We start from the raw sequence: 23,621 nt of genomic DNA, 5'->3' as shown, positions 1-23,621 counted from the left end.
AATTAATATTATGGCAAAGGTGTTTGCTTTTGAGATGTGTTTGTGATATTTTGAATGCAGTGCTTCATTTTGCAAGAGATGTGAGGCATTTTGCATTTTGTGTGCAATTCTTGTATTTGTGTGTAAAGTTTTGAAGAAAAAAAAAAAAGATGCAAAGTTTTGAAAATGTGTGTAAGTAGTTGAAAAAAACTAATAATAATAAAAACAAATCTGCTGGCTGCTGGACCGACTGATGATCACTAAATAAAACATTTTTAAGGAGGAGGCAGTGTGTTGAAGGAAATCTTGGAATATTAAAGACTGTGCTGCAAAAACTCCCGAATGGGAGCAAAAGGCTTTGGGTAGTTGATGTCATACACATAGAAAGGTTTCAACACCGATCCACAGCTTGTAGTGAGGTCTTCTCTTCCATCGTCTCCTCGCTGAAAGTTCTTGGAATTAGTATCCAGTGTAAAACTTTCTTCATCCACTCCTTCCTCTGTGATAAGATGAAGCAGAAGAAACATGTTACAGATGAACTTGTAAACTAGTTAGAGCTGCTCAATTATAGCAGAAATATCATGAACACAATCATTTTACTCAATATTGAAATCATGATTATTGGTAGGCGTTATGAACAGCATTATAAAGTCTTTCATGAAATTAGTCATTTTAAATATCAGGGAAGTTCCACAATTATCAATACTTGATCAGAAACTAGTTCTAGGTTAACTTGTGTGAGTCAATTTTACCACACTTACATATTTGACTGATTTGGTTGTTAAATTTGGACTTGTAAGGAGGAACAAAAGTACACCGCTGTGAACGAAAGGAAGCTGTGCTGGACAGAATGCAGCAGCAACACACTAATCATTTCACCTCGTTTATCTTTTTTCATAATTGATGGAAGTCATAATTGAAGTTGAAAACCTACACTACCAGTCAAAAGTTTTTGAACAGTAAGATTTAGTTATTTTTTAAAGAAGTCTCTTCTGCTCACCAAGCCTGCAATAAATATTTTTACTATTTAAAATAACTGTTTTCTATTTATTCCATTTAAATATATTTTAAAATGTAATTTTTCCGGTGATCAATGCTGAATTTTCAGCATCATTACTCCAGTCACATGATCCTTCAGATATCATTCTAATATTCTGATTTGCTGCTCAAAAACATTTATTATCATCATTATGCTGAAAACACCCGAGTAGAATTTTTTCAGGTTTTTGATGAATAGATATTTCAATAGATGAATAGATATTGTACAAATATTTGTACAATATTTATGAGCTATTTTTCCGTTTAAAATTAAAGTATTTAACCCCTTTATTTTTGGGTCACACTTGAAACAACTTTTTCTTTTCTTTTTCTAGGAAATATATTTTTGTTCAATATTTTTTATTAATATTTAAAATTGAGGGGACAGTTACTTTTTATTTTATTTTCCAACCCTTTAAAGGAGACATATTGTGCAGAATAAGTGAAGTTTCAGCTCAAAATACCCCACAGGTCATTTATTATATCGTTTTGAAAAAGCCTATTTTGAGTGGCACTAGAAACACACTGTTTTCGTGCATGTCTCTTTAAATGCAAATGAGCTGCTGCTCCCCGCCCCTTTTTTCCAGAATAGAGCTGTGCCTTTACAGCTGGTACCTCAGATACTCTGACAAGAAACATCTGTTTGGTTTTGATTATCATGTATATCGTGCCGAAATCGTGTGTTTTAAACCATATTAGTTTAATCTTCTGGTTTTCTGAGCACACAGGAAGCGGCTGTCACTTGGCGTGTGAGTACTAAACTAAGTTCTCTTTCACGTCTTATTGCTCTTAAACTGTCACATGGTTATGTGAAAAACACATAATTTGCATAAACATCGTTCGTTATGTCTGTGAAGGTAAAGAGTTTTTTTTCTTTCTTTTTGCCAAGATGGTGCTGCGAATGGCTGCCTCGGTTTGGAGCTCTTCACCCTTACGAAAATTAACCATGGTTTTACTATAGTAAAACTGTAGTTAACCATGACTGTAGTACCCGTGGTTTTTTGGTGCGAACCATGGTTTGGTTTAAAAACCATGGTTCAAGTACCACAAATGAACTATGGTTGTAATACCATAGTTTAACCATGGTTTTACTAAAGTACCTCAAATTACATTTAAGCCTAGTTATTCAACAAACATCTACAAAATAAAAACAGAATGACAAGTTACTATTCTATGATACAGGCTTTATTGTAGCAGTTACATCATCTGAAACAAAATATTGTTGTCACATGTCAAAATGATTCAGAACTATGAACTATAACTTTATTTAAAAAATAGTGATAAAGCACTGCAGTGGTAGACATGGCTTTATGCTAATTTACAAAATAAAAATCGCAAATTGTTTCACTGTAATAATGCATTCTCTATAGAAATTAATTACATGTTGTACAAATAAACATGACTTGGTGTTCACACATAACATTATACCGCCGACCTCTTTAACAATATCTTTTGTAGGGCTGCATGCAACTAACAATTTTTTTGGATAACCAATTTATTTGTAGATTTTTTTATTATTAATACTAGTAATTGGATGACAAATAAATAAAATATATACGTAATTTTTTAATTAAAATAATTTTAATCCATTATTTTAAAGAATGTCATTTCACATCCTGCCTATGAAAACAAATAATTAATTTCTCTATGTAGGCTCTGCTGTACATTATAAGCATTAAAGTGTTAAAATACAAACATTACATTCTAAGCCTAAAAACAACAGATTGCTTGTTATTTTGAAACAGAATTTAAAACAATTTAAACAAAAAAACAAAAACAAATGTTAACTTGTAAGAGGTACGAGGAACAAACACAATCATTCGTCTGAACAGAGTAATTATATTGTATTATATTAATGGACAGTTCCAACAATAGTGCCTTTAATGTTACTGCTCTCATAAATATGATTACTTGTGTTATATGTAGGGTTTTAAACCTACACTTAATTTCTAACAAAAAAATATTTGAGAAAAATGTGTATTTTAGTCAGAATTATGAGCGGTCTGTTTGTTTTGATGCACTATTCAAATTCGTTGATGATTATTTTAATTATCGATTAGTTGTTGCAGCCAGGCCTAGTTTTATACAACCTGTAAACACAAGCCCAACACAGGCAGATGTGTGCAGTCCATCGGGTGCATCAAGGTCGCATTAACAACCTTGATTACAATATCAATGAAGGTAAAAAAGGTTCTTTCAATGGAAAAGTTTTACACATACAACAAAATACATTCACAAGAAATGAGAAGTACTTTAAAGAATGTTTAAAATGATATCAACTCACATGAGAAGATTTCAGTCATTTCAAGCCTAAAGCAAGTTGATTTATTCTACATCGAGTCACCTCATGGGGGCCGATGAAGGCCAGATGAATCCTCCACACTTTTACTTGAAGGAAATGCCCCTCTTTTCAAAAACTTTTCATGCTGCATACACGGCAGTAGTGGTCAGTATGAAGTCTATCATATAGTCCAGTAGGTTACAGTCCACCTTTGGTTTGGTTGTCTTGATCTTCACCCCATATGGTCTCAGGACCTAAAAATGAGAAGAATATATACAAAATATTAATAAACAACTTGCTAGAATACTCAGTTGTTATTGGTCAGTTGCACACTCTCATCTACACTCTTAAAAAAAAGGTGACAAAGAACCAAAAAGGGGGTTTCGTGGCGATGCCACAGAGGAACCTTTTTTGGCAGGTTAATGTCAGTACCTCATCATCCACTACTATGCCCTTTTTCATCCCATGGAAACTGCCACTGGTGGTTCAAAGAGTTCCTGCTTTCACAGTCCTTCTGATGAATGGTTGAGGCTGGGTACATAGGATCCTGTAAAAAAAAAAAAAAAATCTGTGTGTATGTGTATATGTATGTATATGTAACGCGGCTGACGAGACGTGAGACATTCGGATCCAAGTGCAAGCATTTATTGATAGGCATGGTCATGAATACAGGCAGGGTCGAGCAATGGCAAACAGGTATGGCAGGGACAAAACAAAGAGCAATCCTAGGGCAAGCAAAGGTCGATGATCGGCGAACAGTGTCCAGAGGGCAAGGCAGAGAGATAATCCAGGGAACACGGGCTAGAAATCAGCAGGGAAAACTATCCAGGGCTTTGTAGAGTAGCTACTACTAGGAGAGCGGTAAACGCATACAATACTCGGCAGAGAGGCAGAGAAAGTCCAAGGCTTATAAAGCGTGTGTGATCAGTATGTGCGTGGGATCAGGTGTGCGTGTGATTAGTGCAATGAGTGATTGGTGACAGCTGTGTGCGTGTGATTGGTGAGATGGCTGATGGGAAATGCAGTCCATGTGATGTGTGGTGTGAAAGTCAATATGATGAGCGAGTGACCTCTGGTGGTGAACGAACAGAAGTGCACACTGGATTCGTGACAGTATATATATGTGCATGTGTGCGTATGTGTATGCATATATATAGTAGAAACTTAACTTCCTGTAAAGCTGCTTTGCAACGATTGTATCGTAAAAAGCGCTATACAAATAAACTTGAATTGAATTGAATTAATTTTAATAGGTTTAGCACAGGTATAATGATGCAAAATGACAAACAACGATAATGGAAAGGTATTTTTAAGCTGAACAGCAGTCGGAATAGAAACAAAATCAAAGCAAGTCAAAGTATTTTGGAAGTTCATGCATCCATCTATTCACTCTCCAAACCAAATCCTGTCTAAGGTCTTGGGGGCTGAAGCCTATCCCACCATCTTGGACCATCAATCCATCCAATTAATGGTATTTAAGCAATATAGTAACAATTATACAGTAACTGTCAAGATTTTGGAAACATTACAGTGTTTTTGGGAAAAAAAATAGTAATATTGCAAAATATAATTACACGTTAAAAAGAACATTTTCAGCATCATTACTCCAGTCTTCAGGGTCACATGATCCTTCAGAAATCATTCTAATATGCTGATTTGCTGCTCAGTAACATTTCTTATTATTAAAACAGTTGAAAACAGTTTTTGCTTCTTAACATTTTTGTGGAAACGGTGATACATTTTTCAGGATTCTTTGATGAATAGAAAGTACAATTAACAACATTTATTAAATGTATTAAACAATTTAGTAAATAAAAATCTTTTCCAACATTATAAATGTTTTCACTGTTACTTCTGATAAATGTAATACACCCTTGATTAATAAAAGTATTAATTTCTTTCTTTTCTTACCACAAATGTTTGAATGGTATTGTTTCCATAAAAATATTAAGCAGCAAAAACTGTATTCAACAAAGGTAGTAATCTGAAATGTTTCTTGAGCAGCAAATCAGCATCTTGGAATGATTTCTGAAGGATCATGTGACACTGAAGACTGGAGTAATGATGCTGAAAATACAGCTTTGATCACAGCAAAAAAATTACATTTTAAAATATATTCACATAAAAAAGTGGTATTTTAAATGATAATATTTTACAATATTTTTGTTCTTACTGTATTTTTAATCAAATAAATACAGTAGTGGTGAGCAGAAGACTTACTTAAAAAACACATTCAAAAAACATTTTAAAAAATCATTGAACAGTAAACTTTTGAACAGTAGTGTCCTGTATGTTTGAGGTTTTACTTACTAGTAACATGGTACATAGCGACTTAGAGATGTTGTCTGAAAGGAGACTGCACTCCTCTGCTGCACGGCCATCAGCATATAATCTAGAAACATAATATGCAATTTATCACAGAGCCAAAGATATTTAGTTTTATTTAAAGGAAGCAAGCTAGAGCAGAAGTGAAAGCAGAAAAGAAAACTGTACATGCACACACACACAAACAATTTCTTAAAATAAAATTATTAACATTCATGTATTTAGGTTTGTGTCACTACCTGTCAAAACCTTCCTTTAATGAACTGTAATATAACAGATGCATGGTGATATAAGAAAATATGTTGTGAAAAAAACGCATATGAATGTGTCGGGTCTCGGGTCTGATCACCTGGGTTTTCTGTCTCTGTGTTCAGGTGTTGTGTACGTGGCCTTGTTTTGACAGCTCGCCATGTGCGCATTTTCAGCGTGATTGTTTCCCCGCCCTCCTTGTTTCTCTGCTTGTTAGCTCATCTTGTTTCACACCGGGTTCTAGTCATCTCATTAGCATTCCCTTTATAGCTCCCTGTGTTACTCTGTCTTTTGTCAGACTGTTTGGTTATTTCCATTGTTCTGACTGTCTCTAGTTTGTATCGTTTACCTGTCCTGTCTTGCTCTGTTCAGGCTCCAGTGCTCGTTGCTGCTAGTTAATTATCCGGTACCTGTCTGTGCGCTCAGATTCCTGTGGGCTCCCTTGGCTTCCGCCATTCCTGGGTCTTTGCAGACTCGTTAGTGGATCGCTCTACCTCTCGCTCGGAATAGCGAACAGCCTTGCCGGCTCCGTCTCCTCTGCCGCTGTTGTGGCTTGCTCCAGCCGCTACCATCCACCCATCTGTGTGTGAAGGAATTCCCACATCCACGCAAGCCGTCTGCGGGAGCGCTCCTCGCCTGTTATTGTTATTATTGTCTGCTCAATAAAGCCTCTGTTACTCCCGCATCTGAATCCAGCCTATTCCCTGACATGAATGCATATTTCTTCTATGCTCACCTGTGTTTTCTGCATTTCTGTCAGCAGCTCCCGTCTGAAATTTTGAAATCTTGGAGCTTCTCTTCCTTAGTAGAAAGATTATATTATCACTCCTGAAACCACAGAACAATTTTAATTTATCAGTATTTGTTTACTATGAAAGATCAAAGCACTTTTGAACTGATGTTAGATTCAGTTAATTCGTGCTTCATGTAAGTGACGTCACCCATTAACAGTAAAGCACATATTTTAGGTTAAACTTAGACAACTTCCAATAAACCATTTACAAAGCTAACAAAACCTCTCATCTACACATAAAGATGTGATTAAAAACCCAAACTTTCATAAATAAGAGCTCAAGCTTCAGAGTCAGCCTAACATACCTCGTCTGAAAACAGATGTTAGCGGACTTTTTCGAAGACTGTAAAACATTTCTGTGAAGTAAATATTCAACAGAAACATGTCAGTTACATGTAAGAAAGTGTCTGGAACAGTTGTATGTGATATTTATGTGATTTTAGGGACTAAACTCACCTGAAAGCAGTGAAAACAGCAGCGAGAGACGGAGATTTACTGTTCGTCAGTTACAGTGTTGCTCACCGTTTCCATGGCAACTCCCGCCGCTAGAGCTGGGAATCGATTCCAAAAAGAATCGATTCCTCGATTCCGAGACGTTGGGAATCGAGAGTCAAGAGGAATCGACTCCTCGTTCAGAGCTTTTTTCAGTTCAACAAAGCTTATCTATGGGAGCCTCTCAAACGGAAGGATGCATCCTATGAAGGCTGCACACATTTAAATTCACGAAAATAAACTGAAAGAAAACGAGTCGGTACTGCATCATCATAATTTGAGGATGCAGCCTTCTGTTTGAGAAGCACCATTCACCTCATGCTCGATAAAAGCGGTAATTACGAGAGTTGTGAGATAAAAGATTATTTTATATATATAAAAGATCTATTTCATTTTTATATTTACCCTTCGCCTCATGCTCGCTAAAAGTGATTAGAAGTTTATTTCGATAGTTTTAATGAACCAGTTAAAAAAAAAATATATATATATATATATATATATATTCAGGGTTATTTTACGGTGGAACTGGCTTATGTTGTCCACAATTTTGAGCGCTGCATGGCAGAATAGATCATGACGTGATTTAGGATCTTATTTCCATTTAAAATTCTATTTTTATTTCTATCAGCCAATGATAATTCTAAAAGAAAACGTCACGAGCATGGATCAGTGGCCGAGAGCGCATCTGATTGACAGATAAACCACGAGCGCTATCATGTTCTGGTTATTTTGTTTCAATGTACAGTTTGTTCATTTTGTCCAAAGCATACAGTCAAAGTAAACTTCATCGTTCAGCTGAACTGTGCACATTTTAGCCACTTCATGTCTTGTTCAGTTTATGCGATAAATGCATGTCCCTGCTGAGCAGTGAGCTATGACTAATTTCACGGGCAAAGGAGACAAAATTACAATTTAAGAATCAATCATAGCTATAGAAATTTATTGTCATTTTTTTTTTTTTTTTTTACAAATAAAGCTTCATATGAAAGTAATATTTATATACAAATAAATATTATGAGAAGGATACTTTCTACGACCTTTATATCCTGCAGTCATGGCGAGATTAGGTTCCTTCGATCAAAAAAAAAAACAAGAATCGAAAAAGAATAGAAAACAACAGAGGAATCGATTCTCGGAATCGACTCCCATCGATTCCAGAACCAGGAATCGAATCGGAATCGATTCCAAAAATTTCGGAATCTTACAGCCCTACCCGCCGCTGAAGCGTTTGAATGAGCGCGCGAGTCCATTTAAACACGTCACAGTCTTGCAGCATTCACAAACCTCTTAAAATCTTTCTTTAAATCGCGAATTTGAAACTCATTTTGTAGTTCTACGACCAATACATTGGTGCAAAATGTATGATAGTGGGATAAATAAAAAATAAAAAAATAAATTATATTTTAAGATTTGTATCACTCAGCCTTTTTATTTTATTTTAAAACATGATTTTTATTCTAAACTTTGCTTTTGCTAAATAAGCATAATACATTTTTTGAGACATGCAAAACAGCGTTAAAATAGGAGTAAAAAGTATAAAAGGACTAATCTGCTGGTGTTTTTTAAATTAAACACTATTTATAACTAAAAATTAATACTTCATTGAGCTTTAATTGAACACAACTAAAAGAAAATGAGTCTGGAATGAGTTCTGGACCAGGCAGCTAGGAACATTTAGCTCACTTGATCTCACTTTCCAGAAAAAAAATATTTACAAAAATGTTGATTGTGAAGAACCATTATATATAGTCTAAAGAACCTTTTGTGCAATGGATAGGTTATTTTGGATATTAAAGGTTCTTCATGGAACCATACACCCTGCCAAATAACCATTTTTTAAGAGTGTATTTTTTGTAATAACTGACAACACATTTGCCAAATTTGATTGTTTCATTTTCAGAAATCATGAGATTAATTATGATTATTTTATTGAGCCCTATTTTTTTTTAAGAGTAAGAAATAACTAAATATGTAGTTGAAAAACCATGGGTTATTTTGTAATGGTTCTACTAAAAATGCTGTGGTAAACCATAGTTTAACTATGGTTACTGTGGTAAAACCATGGTTAATTTTGTAGTTACTATGGTTTTACTGCAAAAACCATAGTTAAACCATGGTTACTACAAAAAAAACATGGTTAATTTTCGTAAGGGCATTACTTTTACTGTTTTTGAATGTTTGTCTCGTTTTAAGTTTCTAGATATTCTAGTCAGAGGAGAAGTCGACGCTAGTTGCTGAAAGTCAGAGTCAGTCTGCTTTGAGTCGACAGATGTAATATATGTATGATTAGACACAGACTCAGATTTTTAGCTTCAGACTTTGATTCTGTCCAGTCCAGGAGATCAAACATGTTTCATATTTCAGCAGATTTTAGAACACTGTCATGTGTCTCCTAGCAACAAGACTCATGTTTCTGTGGCCACGTACACACTGCAGCTAAATTCGGTTGTCAGTTCACCTTTTACTCCTTAATCGCGTTCTGTACACACACAATTCACTAAAATACGGGAGTGACAACCGCATCCTACAACCGCATTAACTCCTGAAAAATACAGGTAGTGACAACCGCATTTACAGAAATTCTACGCAGTGTGTACGGAACCGAACTGAACAACTAGTTTTTAATGACGTATTTGAACGTGCATCAGAAACGTGTCTTCATCTGTATGTGAGATGCAAGAAAATAACAGTGAAAGAAGTCTTAGCTTAGCACACAGGGCTAGCTGCGCTCATGAGCCCTGCGGCAAAGTGTCAGTGTTGCCAGATCTTCATAGAAAAAAAAGACAAGGACAAGCACAAAAAACACTAAAACACCCAAATGCTTTGTTTTATAACACCAAAAAAAAAAAATCATATATCTCATATCCACAACAGACCACTTCATTAACTTCATAAAGTGCCTATCTTTATGAGATAAGATCAAACAACATGCACTGGTAAATATGAGGACATGGCAACACTGCAAGACAGCACTCTCTAAAGCAGCCTCCCGAGCAGAAACACAACGCAGCATGTCTATCAGCGGTAGTTTAGTTAAAATCGACGGACAAAAAGAGTCTTTAGTCAAAAAATGGCACATAACAAATGGCTAAACTTTGATTCACTCCCACAAGACAGAATGTTGCTATGGTTACAAATGTTGTTCCATACACACATGGAACGATAATTTACAGGACTCACTCCCGCGCAGAGGTGTAAAAAGTACTCAAAAATGCTTAGCCATGTTGTCAAACATACCCACATAGCAAGCACACTCGGCCGATTCTGGCTGAAATGCGGTACTGTCGGCTCAGTCACGACGTCGGTGAGAAGATAATGGGCCAGAGCCGCGCCGACTCTACAAAACACTTCTGGCTGACAGACTCTTCTTCTCTGTGGGCCGATCTCGGCTGAGAGCTGTTTTACGCGCGGCAGGTCCACACTCGGTGTAGTTGTGTGTATCTACCTTCAGCCCGAGCTGGTTCAGTCTCCGGCGGCCGCTGCTAGAATGAAAGCCGCCTGAGAGAGAGATTTGGCGGTTAATCCTGAGGAGATCTCGGCGGGCACAGTTCTCAAGAGGAATACTTCAGCTGCAAAAAGGTTAGTTAAGTTATTTAACGATCAATCTAGTGTTGTTTGATATTTAAATGCCACGAAGAGTATAGTTTTTAGATGGTTTCTGTTAGGTTTGCGATGATAATGGCGTCAGAAAAACCGTTCGGTCCGGATATATTGAGTGTTGATGAGTAACGTTAGGCCTAACTGTCAGACGCGGTCTCTTTAGGAAAACAATATGTAATTTTTTTTTAATATGAAAAACCGATGAGCTGTATCCAGTGCACAATAATGTTAGGTAATTATATTTTAATGAGTTAAATTCTATTTTGTTTGCTAGAATTCATTCGATTCGTCTTTTTCAACGAGTGATTGCTATTGAATCAAAGGAGTCGGACCGCGCTGGTGGCGCCATAAACATCTATACGAGTGACTCTCTGATTCTATTCACTTAACCATTCAAATGACTCATTTGTTTGTAAATCAAACTGAGCACGCTGTTGTAGCATTACACCTGCTAAAATAATTCAATATGTGCAATCTGAATTTAATAATAATACTTATTTTGTGGTAACACTGCCGTGTGGGAAGCTCTGACAGAGAAAAACACTATAGATACGTAAGAGAGCCGTAAAATGTAAGTGCATCATCTTTTGTTCTTGAATGGAGGCCTAATCTGTCTGCTGCACTTCAGCAGGTTCCGTTTTTAGAGTGAATGAAAACTTGTGATGTGATTAAAATCATACTTATTTTACTGTGGTGGGGATTATTATGAGCAAACAAACTTAAATAAATGTCAGATTACATATATATAGTGTTCAGATTAAACTTTTATTTTATTTTTTTACAGAAATTCTGAGCTGCTGCATGAACATTCATCAAACATATAAGGTGCGAATTCTGGCTCTGGTCCTAATGATTGTAAAAAGCTGTAATTCTTAAGATTAAATAATTACCTTCCAATATATATTTGTACATATTTCAAGGCTGCAATTTGGAAAAAACCTTCAAGCTAATGCTGCTGAAATGGAGGTCAAGGGGACTGAAGAGGTGGCTCCAGCTGATCAAAAGGGTGGACTTCAGGAGGCAGACACACTCTGTGAGTTTAAAAGACCCATCACTTTAACAGTCCATACACATGACACACTACCATATCTCTATAATTCAAATCTCTTAAAGGATTTGTATGCTGCACCAATTAGGGTAAGCAGCAACACTTCCTACAATATCTAATGTACATGTTAATTTGTAAGAAGAATGACATCATTGCTTATATTAGTTGCTTATATACTGTCTCACCCTTATCCCCAGGTTACGGTATCCAGACCAGACGGTGGACCTGCACCAGGAACGACCACAACACATCCCTGACTGTCAGCGGAGACCATGTCAGCTAGATGACAGATCCCTGTGAAGACCTCACTGATGGCCCCAGCACAGATCCTCAGCAAAGACTACGAGAACCAGACAAGCCCTCTGCACAGACCCTTTTTACCAGCTTCACCTGCTGGCGTGATATTACTTCATGCAGAAGAAGTTGGATGAAATATTCTGAATGATATCAATCCACAATCTGACTTGTGATGCAGCCTGGAATAATCACGCCACGTTCATTCGTTTGGCCAGACGAGACTGTTTCCTGACTGAGCCTGGTCTTGTTTGGGTTTGGGTTCCTTGTCACTGTTGCCTTTTGTCTTGCTTGGTTGAAGACACCTAACATTCAGCAATATTATTGACTTGACTGCACTGACACCATTTGATAAGAACTGAACTGAATTATGACACACAATGTTTTATATATGAAGAGTTTATTTGCAAAAATGGATAACTCCGTTTTTAAATATTTTTAAAAATCATGTTTTTTGTTATCATGTTTTTGTTTTATTGTGTTAGTTAGCTAGTATTTATTAGTTATTCTTTACCTAATCAAAATAACCTGCATGCAGTTTGATTGAGATTAATTGGAATGCACAATGAAAAAACATGATTTTTTTAAATTGTTAAAACGAAGTTATCGGTTTCTGCAAATGAACTCTTCATATATATATATATATATATATATATATATATATATATATATATATATATATATATATATTATGCAGTAAATATAATTTACTTGTTACTTTGTGGTTTAAAAAGTGTGAATGTTTATACTGTAGTGCATTTGTTCATATATATTTAAAGTATTTGGTAATTTTATAATTAAAGCCTTTTTAATGTTTTTAAATGGTTGTATTTGTGTTTCACTGCTGAATTACATTTAGCAGTTTCTGGGCCACATTCGGCCCGGGGACCAAGCCAAGTCTCGGCCAGATCTGGCTTAAAGTGTCTGGGCCAGACCTGGGCCACATAAAATAATAGAAGTCACTCTACAGTATGCGGGCCAGATCTGGGCCACGTCAATAAATAAGAGTCATTTTACAGGGCGTGGGCCGCATCTGGGCCGGAGGAAATTGTTTGAGTCGGTTTTCAGTGTGTGTGCCAGTTTTGGGCCGGGGACCCAGCCAGAACTGGGCCAGAAGTGAAGCAAGGTTGTGGCCCAGAGGTGGGCCAGACAAATTTTGCTATCTGGGTAACAGCGCACTCTGTTAGTGTTACCTGATGTAAACTATGGCAACAGTTTGGATGACAGTTACTGTACTGAAATGCAGAAGGCTGCGCTTCTTATGTATGCCATATATCCATTTCAAAAGTACAAATCTACACATTACTGTATGTGGGATATTGATTGAAAGAAACTGTTTTGAAATGTTTGAATTATTGAGGATATGGTTGATCTCCCAATATTTAGCTGCACCCTTCAGCCATTTTAAGGCCATGATTGACAACATGGTCCACAACAGTGGCCCTTATTTCATCTGATATGCGCCTCTGTCCTTGGCCTCTTCTGCCTCTTCCTGTGTTTTACCTCTGTACCCTTCCACCAAGCAACTTTACTTTTTCACACACAGATAGAGACAAATATACTAGTGTTTGTGTAAAATAATGTGTCATATTTACACTATTGCTTAATATTTCTCAGGCCATATTTTTTATTTTTCAACATTGAGTTCATGTAATTTTAGTGTAATAAAATTCTGACTAAAATTACATCCTCCTCCTCCTCTTCTTCTCTCCTTCTTCTCTCCTTCTCCTCCTACTCCGTTTGAAACTAACATTCAAAGCATTGCTAGAGAAAAAGTGTGTTTATGCAGCTTGACTTTACACACATTCATATGGAGCGTTTTTATGAGCTATTTTCCCATTAAAATTAATTAAACTGAGTCTCTTCATTTTTATGCCACACTTGGTACTAGAAATTATTTTTTGGTTTTTAGTCTTTTTTTTTTTTTTTAGGAAAATCAATGTAATGTATTTTTGTTCAATAATATTGTTTGGTTATTATTTAGAATTTTGAGAATTTTTTATGTTACTATGCAATATATATATATATATATATATATTTTTTCATGAAAATTAATTAAACTCTGAGCCTCTTAATTTTTGGTTCACACTTGCTACTTGAAATTATTTTTTTTTATTTTTAGGAAAATCAATGTAATATATTTTTGTTCAATAATATTTTTTGATTATTACAGTTTTTGCCTATTGCTTACACACTTTTTGCAGAATTTGGCTCATTATGTCAAAAATCTACACTCAAGCCAGTCAGACACAGCACTTGGAGATTACAGTTTTTCTCGATTTCTAACACACAATTCATGAAACAATTCACCATTTTCTCACAACTATAAACACAATCTCAAAACTACACACCAACTTGTGCAAGCTTCAAACTTCCAGGTCAAAATCAAACAGTTTAGTCAAAAACATGTTCTCTTTTGTCAGAATCTAATCTTTGGCCTCAGATGATACACAAACCTGTCACATACTCAGAATACTTTCCTGTCTAGAGAACACTAGTGAGATCTATTCAAAACACTGTTACAAAAACCTCCTTTTGGGAAACAGGAATCCTTTTGCTAGTCAATATCTGTTACAGTATACAACATAAAGAGTTGTGCAGACACAGTAAAATTCAGCAATAAATTTTAAGAAAAGTTTACTTTCATTACATGATTGTAAAGATATCTTACAGTAGATGAAAAGCACTAGAAGAGAAAATTTCAAAAACCAAACAACTGAATATACAGTAAACACACACTGAACTATACTGTCAGTTACTGTGAATGAATAAATAAATCAATTCATTCATTCATTCATTCATTCAGCATCCTCAGCCAAACTGCATTACAGTATTGTTAGTATCCTTATTTGTTATAGTGGTCTTCTGAAAAAAGACTTCTCTGCCTTCCCTGCACAGTCGTCTCTCAGTTCTGCACAAATAGAGTAGATGTAAGGACTACTTGGCTACAAATCAATTCAACAGTAATGAGTTTGAGGATGTGTGCTACAGTATTTACTGTACATAGAATAATGAAAGTTGTCTCATCTGAAGTACTGCTGCTATGTACTGTAATTATATTGTATGTGTCAGTAGTATTGAAACCTTGTAGATGAGCCTGTAAGCTATCTTCCCTCACGGTCAGTCCATGCAGAAGAACATGCTCAACTATAGTGCTTTGTTTTTCATCAGGAACAAACTACCTTTGACCTCAACCCCTTCATTTTCCTCCCCTCCTATTCCTCTTTGTCTCCCTCTACCAGGAATCATTTTCCAAAACACATAATCAGCTGTGCTCCTGTGCTTATCATCCTGAGATTCTGACCTGTGTGTCATCAGTTTTGCTACTTACAGTTTTTTTCAACTGCTTACACACAAAATCTTTACTTGTCGCTCAGTTTCTGAAACCTGACACTCAAACAGCAGAAGCACACACCAAATCTGAAAAACCTTACACTAATTCTCGGCATTTGACTCAGTTTTCAATTTCAGAAAACACTTTTTGCAAAACACAACACAATTCTCTATGTAACACACAACAATCTAACAGAAAGTATCATGAATTCCTTTTTCAAACACAACCATTTAAAATGCCACACTAATTCATCAGTGCTTCACACTAACTTCTCACATGCACAAACACTTATAAATAGACCACAGGTCAAATTATACAGTTTTTCTTGCTTCGTCGCTTTGATGCATTTCTCAGATCAAAAATGAAATTCTCAAAACTACTTTCAAACTCCAAATCATCTAGTCACTTGTGCACATCATAAAAGCAGTTTCTCATTCTTTTGAACAAGTTGTGATTGCTTTAGTACATTCATGCAACCGATTATCTGCGGTTTCCTACATTATCAGTTGCTAATGGCATGTTGCTCAAAAAGTATTATATAGTTCTCTGTGCAAGTCAGACTACTAGTAAAAGTGTAACTGTGAATTCAATCCAGTCTCTTTCAATCAATATCACACATACAGTGGGTACGGAAAGTATTCAGACCCCCTTAAATTTTTCACTCTTTGTTATATTGCAGCCATTTGCTAAAATCATTTAAGTTCTTTTTTTTTCCTCATTAATGTACACAGCACCCCATATTGACAGAAAAACACAGAATTGTTGACATTTTGCAGATTTATTAAAAAGAAAACTGAAATATCACATGGTCCTAAGTATTCAGACCCTTTGCTCAGTATTTGGTAGAGGCACCGTTTTGATCTAATACAGCCATGAGTCTTTTTGGGAAAGATGCAACAAGTTTTTCACACCTGGATTTGGGGATCCTCTGCCATTCCTCCTTGCAGATCCTCTCCAGTTCTGTCAGGTTGGATGGTAAACGTTAGTGGACAGCCATTTTTAGGTCTCTCCAGAGATGCTCAATTGGGTTTAAGTCAGGGCTCTGGCTGGGCCATTCAAGAACAGTCACGGAGTTGTTGTGAAGCCACTCCTTCGTTATTTTAGCTGTGTGCTTAGGGTCATTGTCTTGTTGGAAGGTAAACCTTAGGCCCAGTCTGAGGTCCTGAGCACTCTGGAGAAGGTTTTCCTGTACTTGGCCGCATTCATCTTTCCCTCGATTGCAACCAGTCGTCCTGTCCCTGCAGCTGAAAAACACCCCCACAGCATGATGCCACCATGCTTCACTGTTGGGACTGTATTGGACAGGTGATGAGCAGTGCCTGGTTTTCTCCACACATACCGCTTAGAATTAAGGCCAAAAAGTTATATTTTGGTCTCATCAGACCAGAGAATCTTATTCAGGTGTTGTTTAGCAAACTCCATGCGGGCTTTCATGTGTCTTGCACTGAAGAGAGACTTCCGTCGGGCCACTCTGCCATAAAGCCCCGACTGGTGGAGGGCTGCAGTGATGGTTGACTTTCTACAACTTTCTCCCATCTCCTGACTGCATCTCTGGAGCTCAGCCACAGTGATCTTTGGGTTCTTCTTTCCCTCTCTCACCAAGGCTCTTCTCCCCCGATAGCTCAGTTTGGCCGGACGGCCAGCTCTAGGAAGGGTTCTGGTCGTCCCAAACGTCTTCCATTTAAGGATTATGGAGGCCACTGTGCTGTTAGGAACCTTAAATTTTTTTGTAACCTTGGCCAGATCTGTGCCTTGCCACAATTCTCTCTCTGAGCTCTTCAGGCAGTTCCTTTGACCTCATGATTCTCATTTTCTCTGACATGCACTGTGAGCTGTAAGGTCTTATATAGACAGGTGTGTGGCTTTCCTAATCAAGTCCAATCAGTATAATCAAACACAGCTGGACTCAAATGAAGGTGTAGAACCATCTCAAGGATGATCAGAAGAAATGGACAACACCTGAGTTAAATATATGAGTGTCACGGCAAAGGGTCTGAATACTTGGGACCATGTGATATTTCAGTTTTTCTTTTTTAATAAATCTGCAAAAATGTCAACAATTCTGTGTTTTTCTGTCAATACGGGGTGCTGTGTGTACATTAATGAGGGAAAAAATGAACCTAAATGATTTTAGCAAATGGCTGCAATATAACAAAGAGTGAAAAATTTAAAGGGGTCTGAATACTTTCCGTACCCACTGTACAGTAGTGTAAAATTGTACTTTTGAAATGGATATATGGCATACATAAGAAGCTCAGCCTTCTGCATTTCAGTACAATAACTGTCCTCTAAACTGTTGCCATAGTTTACATTAGGTAATACTAACAGAGTGCAGTGTTATTTTGACAACATGAAACATATATGTTAGACATATAGTCAAACACTAAGCAGTTTGAACAATGAAACAAGGACTTTTTGTTCTGATGGCACTAATATGTTCATTGACATAAATATTTACTTTTGAGAGATGAACTAAAGATTTTGAGTAAGTGACAGGCTTTTGCAGGTAATCCATTGTGTGGTGCTGTTTGCACAAATTGTTTTGAGAAATGCATATTCTTCTTTGCCGGTATTACAGTAAGGATAATTCGAGAAATGCACCAAAGTGACGAAGAAAAACTGTAGGTTTTGAATATTGGATGCAAACAATGTATTTCCTTTCTTTCTTACTGTGTAATACTGTATTCAGAACCACAAATGCTTGCAGTTAAAAAAAAAAAAGGTTTGTTTTCAATATTGCGTTTATACAGGAGCTCTTGAAAGAAGAGCTTTAGGTTTTGAATAACTGTGTGTATATGATATATCCAAAAATATAATATTATGGTGAAAGTGTTTGCAACGTAAGACAAATGTTTGATTTTGAGATGTGTTTGTGATATTTTGAATGCAGTGCTTCATTTTGCAAGAGATGTGAGACATTTTGCATTTTGTGTGTGCAATTATTGGATTTGTGTATAAAGTTTTGAAAAAGAGAGGCAAAGTTTTAAAAATGTGTGTAGCAGCTGAAAAAAACTGTAATGTTCACACATGGATAAACGTGCTGTTTGTGTTCATTCTTTGATGCTTGAGTTAATTATATTGTGTGTTTGAGTTTGCTGAATGAGAACTTGGATTAACCTGTGCAAAATGATGGCGTTTTTGTGTAGAGTTTTGCAGAAAACACTGAGCAAATTGGAACGTGTGCAAACAGATGAAATGTGTTAAAAGTTTTGAGAAACATGTCTTTGTTTTGAGAACTGTATGAATGGTTTGGAAAAATGGGCCAAATAAATCAGTTACAGTGTGTTAGCAATCGAGAAAAACTGTAACAACTCACATCTATGCCAAAATGAAACACTGCAATCAAAATGTAACACTACTTTCTAAAAATGAAATTCTTGCAACAAAACCATACACACAAGCACCATTTGAATTACTCTTTCATATCACCAGCAACACACCGCTGGGCTTCATATAAAACACTGCAGTCTTTGTGTTTCTATTTTTATTGTCATTTTCTCAGACTTCTTCTTCTGTAAAACTCAAAAGTAGAATTTCTGCAGTAATCAAACAAGAGTTTTTACAAAAAACAAACATTCTTACAGAAATAAAGAAAAATAGAATCACAAATCATCAAATTTAGCAACAAAACAAAAGTAAAAAAACAAAACAATTACTGGATAAATTGGTATTGAAAAAAAAAAAAACATATACTTGTTTTGTGTGTGTGTGTACTTGTTTTTCTATTCTGGTGGGGACTTAAACCTGAATACATGGTTTTTCTAGACTCATGGGGACTCGTGTCACGGTGGGGACCTAAATTGAGGTCCACGTGGGCAAACAAGCTAATAAATCACACAGAATTACGTTTTTTTTTTTAATCTAAAAATGCAGAAAGTCTCCTGTAAGGGGTAGGTTTAGGTGTAGGGCAATAGCACATACAGTTTGTACAGTATAAAAACCATTACGCCTATGAATGTCCCCACAAGGATAGCGAAACACGTGTGTGTGTGTGTGCATGTGTGCATGTGTGTGTGTGTGTGCGTGTGTGCATGCGTGTGTGCATGTGCATGTGTATGTGTGGTGGGGGGCTGGGGGTCTTATGGATCTGGCCACAAGACCTCGTCAACATCACAGGCGATGTCCTTGCGGGCTAGGCATCGGGGAAATATCGCCTTGTGTGCCGAATCCACCCTTGGATGGAAAGTATATGATCGGCAATCACACGCCCGCATGACTCTTCTGCAAGCAATGGAAGAGGCATGCGGGCGTGTGATTGCCGATCATATACTTTCCACCGCCACGCAGAAAATAATTCCTCGATTGCATTTAGAAAGGGGCTGTAAGGGGGCAGGTATAAAAGTGTGAAATGGTTATGGTTGTTGTCAACAACTTGTTGAATCAATCTCGGACCAGAGCAGCCCGGTGGAAACTAACATTATCCCAGATGACAACAAACCTGGGCTGCTGTGGTCTGTCCTGCATGTAGTGCATCTAGAAATGCAATGATCTGTCCTGTATTGTAGGGACCTAGAGTGGCACGGTGACGCAGGACTCCTTGGACACTAATTGCAGCACACAAGGTGATATTTCCTCCACGCTGCCCAGGGACATTTACAACAGCCCTTGGTCCAACTACGTTATTATGGCCCCGACGCCTGGTTTTGGCCAGATTGAAGCCTGCCTCATCCACATAGAAGAACTCATGTGGTAGTTCGCCGGCATCAAAATCCAGAACTGTCTGTAACAGAAAATATTGAATAGTGTTATTGAAAACATATACAGTAACTACACTGTCTATATTTTCACACAAGTAGGGGCTGGGTTGGGTCAGTATAGACAAAAACTACAAGCTACAGGCAAGGCAGGTGGCAGCATAAACCCTCATTCCCACATCACAATATATAGTATGTAAAGTAAAGTGACACAAACCTGCACATAATCATGGCGCAGATCCTTGACCCTGACACTGTTCCTCTCAAATGGCACCCTGTACAGCTGCTTCATTCTGAAGGTATGTTTCTGTAGGATGCGACTTAGTGTAGAAATGCTGATCCTGTTGATATTGTTGAATATATTTCTATTTGCAATTATACGTTGTTGCAACTCACGAAGTTGGATTGCATTATTTTCTCGCACCATTTCAATGATGGCAAGCTCATGTTGTTGAGTGAAGAGCCGTTTCCTTCCACCTTGAGGAGGTCGTCCAACCATTCTGTAGAAAATGCCACCACAAGATGTCATTGGTTAGGTTCTTTTTCACATACTGTACTTTCAAACTGTACACAGCACTGTAACATCACAATGGTATTCCTTTACATATACTTCACAGCACTACCCATTTTGCATAGTACAGTTAGTACAGTAATACTGTAATATGATACAGAATCATGTGACACATACAGTAGGTACAGTCTGGAGTAGAAACTCGAAGATATACCTGTTCTCCAGTCGGAAATGTCCTTATTATTGATGCTACTGTGTAGCGACTGAGGTTAGGGTGGACTCTTTGCCCAGCCTTCCTCACGGACAGGCCATGATTTATCACATGGTCCACCAGAGCAGCCCTGATGTCATCTGATACACGTCTCCGCACTGGTCCTCGTCTTTGTCCTCGTCCTCTTCCACGTCCACGTCCGACTCCTCTCTCTCTTTGTCCTCCTCTTACTCTGACTCTCATTGCCTCCATGCTTGCAAAGTTCTCAAAATGGCTTACTTGATGTCTATTTGTAGTGCTAAGGCTCAGACCGATTGGTGTTCTGTTTTGTGTGCAAGTGTTTTCAGGTGTGTATGTAAGTGCCTACAGTTGCCAGATGAGTATTTTGAACAGAGTGTTTTCCCAATGATAACAGGTGATTTCGTTTTTGAACAAAGTGTCTAATGTAAGAAAACGTGTGTAGTGTTTTGCAATAAGTGTGTTATAGAATTGCAAACAAAGTGCAAAGTTGACAATGTGTTTAAGCTGTGGTTACACTGTTTAAGGTATGCTGCAAGAAGTTTAGGTATTGAGGCTTTGGTCTAAGCATTCGGTTTTAGTGTGTAAGCAATAGGCAAAAACTGTATTTAGAATTTTTAGAATATTTTTGAGTTCATGTAGTTTTAGTGTTAGTTCCTGTCCTGTAGCTCAGTGGCAGAACATTGTGTTAGCAGTGCAAAGGTTGTGGGTTCAATTCCCAGGGAACACACGTACTGATAAAAAAACAAAACAAAAAAAAAGTATAGTCTGAATGCACAGTAAGTTGCTTTTAACCGTCTGATACATATAAATGTTATAGAATTCAGACTAAAATTACATTCTTCTTCTTTTATATTTGAAAACCAACATTCAAAGCATTGCTAGAGTGAGTGTGCAGCTGGACTTTAAACACATTCATCTGAAGCATTTAATCCTCTGAGTCTCTTCATTTTTGGGTCACACTTTTTTTTCAGGAAAATCAATGTAATATATTTTTGTTCAATAATATTTTTGATTATTATTTTGAATTTTGATATCATTTTATAATACTATACAATATTTATACCATTTATGAGCTATTTTTTTGTCCTATTACAATTAATTAAACTGAGTCTCTTCATTTTTATGCCACAATTGGTACTTAAATTATTATAATTTTTTTTTTAGGAAAATCAACGTATTCGATTTTTGTTCAGTAATGTTTTTGGATTATTATTTAGAATTTTAAGAAGATTTTATAATACTATGCAATATTTATACAGTTTTTAGGAGTATTTTCTTTCCATTAAAATGAATTAAACTGAGTCCCTTCATTTTTGGGTCACACTTGGTACTTGAAATGATTGTGTTTTTTTTATTTTATTTTTAGGAAAATCAATGTAATATATTTTTGTGCAATAATATTTTTTGATTATTATTTAGAATTTTGATATAATTTTATAATACTATACAATATTTATACCATTTTTATGAGCTATTTTTTCCCATTAAAATGAATTAAACTGAGTCTCTTCATTTTCATGCCACATTTGGTACTTGAAATTATTTTTATTTTTTTTTATGAAAATCAATGTAATATATTTTTGCTCAATAATATTTTTTGATTATTATTTAGAATTCTGAGGAGATTTTATGATTCTATGCAATATTTATACAGTTTTTATGAGCTATTTTTCCACTAAAATTAATTAAACTGAGTCTCTTCATTTTTGGGTAATGCTTGGTACTTGAAATTATTATTATTATTATTTTATTTTTTCAGGAAAATCAACGTAATATATTTTTGTTCAATAATATATTTTTATTATTATTTAGAATTTTAAGAAGATTGTATAATACTATGCAATATTTATACAGTTTTTAGGAGCTATTTTTCCATTAAAATTAATTAAACTCGAGTCTCTTCATTTTTGGGTTACACTTGCTACTGGAAATTATTTTCTTTTCTTCTTTTTTTTTCTTCAGGAAAATCAATGTAATATAAAATCTTCTTAAAATTCTAAATAATAATAAAAAAATATTATTGAACAAAAATATAATACTATGCAATATTTATACAGTTTTAAGGAGCTATTTTTCCATTAAAATTAATTAAACTCTAGTCACTTGCTACTGGAAATTATTTTCTTTATTTTCTTTTTTTTTCTTCAGGAAAATCAGTGTAATATATTTTAGAATTTAGAATTTTAAGAAGATTTTATAATACTATGCAATATTTATGCAGTTTTTAGGAGCATTTTCTTTCCATTAAAATTAATTAAGAAGTCCCTTCATTTTTGGGTCACACTTGGTACTTGAAATGATTGTTTTATTTTTGGTTTTAAGAAAATCAATGTAATATATTTTTGTTCAATAATATTTTTGATATCATTTTATAATACTATACAATATTTATACTATTTTTATGAGCGATTTTTTCCCATTAAAATTAATTAAAATGAGTCTCTTCATTTCTATGCACAATTGCTACTTAATTAATTTTAGTTTTTTTTTTTTTTTTTTTTTTGTTTGCTTGTTTGTTTGTTTTGGTTCACACTTGAAATTATTCTTTTCTTTTCTTTTTTCAGGAAAATGTAATATATTTTGTTCAGTAATATTTTTTGATTATTATTTAGAATTTTAATAAGATTTTATAATAATATACAATAATATCACACTTGCTGCTTGAAATGTACGTTTTGTTTTTTTCCAACAAAAAGGAAAATCAATGTCATATATTTTTGTTCAATAATATTTTCAGTTTTTTATTTTGAG

General features: G+C 35.7%; 1 protein-coding gene and 2 long non-coding RNA genes across 9 annotated transcripts in view; 1 reads left to right on the top strand and 2 right to left on the bottom strand.

The window, feature by feature from the left end:
• LOC131533921 (uncharacterized) overlaps window positions 1-7,360 on the bottom strand; it is a 7,668-nt gene extending 308 nt beyond the window's left edge. The window contains exons 1-6 of one of the 5 annotated variants that reach the window (XR_009269247.1): window positions 7,122-7,356; window positions 6,971-7,021; window positions 5,609-6,700; window positions 3,731-3,845; window positions 3,302-3,552; window positions 1-478 (exon numbers count right to left, since the gene is read on the bottom strand). The exon at window positions 1-478 is cut by the window's left edge and continues 308 nt beyond it. This is a non-coding gene — a long non-coding RNA (uncharacterized LOC131533921). Of the gene's footprint in view, window positions 479-1,347; window positions 3,553-3,730; window positions 3,846-5,608; window positions 6,701-6,970; window positions 7,022-7,121 lie in introns of those variants that run through there. The other 4 variants (XR_009269243.1, XR_009269249.1, XR_009269245.1 and 1 more) reach the window with 4 other exon arrangements.
• A 260-nt stretch (window positions 7,361-7,620) lies between these two features.
• On the top strand, window positions 7,621-12,480 carry LOC131533935 (uncharacterized). Its single transcript, XR_009269252.1, has 4 exons — window positions 7,621-10,736; window positions 11,542-11,582; window positions 11,678-11,790; window positions 12,003-12,480. It is a non-coding gene; the product is annotated as an uncharacterized LOC131533935 (long non-coding RNA).
• Window positions 12,481-19,695: 7,215 nt separating this feature from the next.
• Window positions 19,696-23,320, bottom strand: LOC131533897 (uncharacterized). Of its 3 annotated transcripts, XM_058766375.1 has the most exons (4): window positions 20,853-23,320; window positions 20,552-20,627; window positions 20,345-20,468; window positions 19,696-20,153 (listed from the first exon to the last, which is right to left on the bottom strand). In XM_058766375.1, exons 2-4 carry the CDS (start codon window positions 20,572-20,574, stop codon window positions 19,851-19,853), a joined length of 450 nt encoding a protein of 149 aa, XP_058622358.1. In that variant the 5' UTR covers window positions 20,575-20,627; window positions 20,853-23,320; the 3' UTR covers window positions 19,696-19,850. The 3 variants fall into 3 exon arrangements, with proteins under 3 accessions (XP_058622358.1, XP_058622348.1, XP_058622337.1); XM_058766365.1 differs by having other exon boundaries at window positions 20,345-20,627; XM_058766354.1 differs by having other exon boundaries at window positions 20,345-23,320.
• Window positions 23,321-23,621: the final 301 nt, after the last annotated feature.

Source organism: Onychostoma macrolepis, chromosome 03, assembly GCF_012432095.1.
Source record: "Onychostoma macrolepis isolate SWU-2019 chromosome 03, ASM1243209v1, whole genome shotgun sequence".
NCBI lineage: Eukaryota > Metazoa > Chordata > Actinopteri > Cypriniformes > Cyprinidae > Onychostoma > Onychostoma macrolepis.
This window is presented reverse-complemented; position numbering and strand designations above follow the sequence as displayed.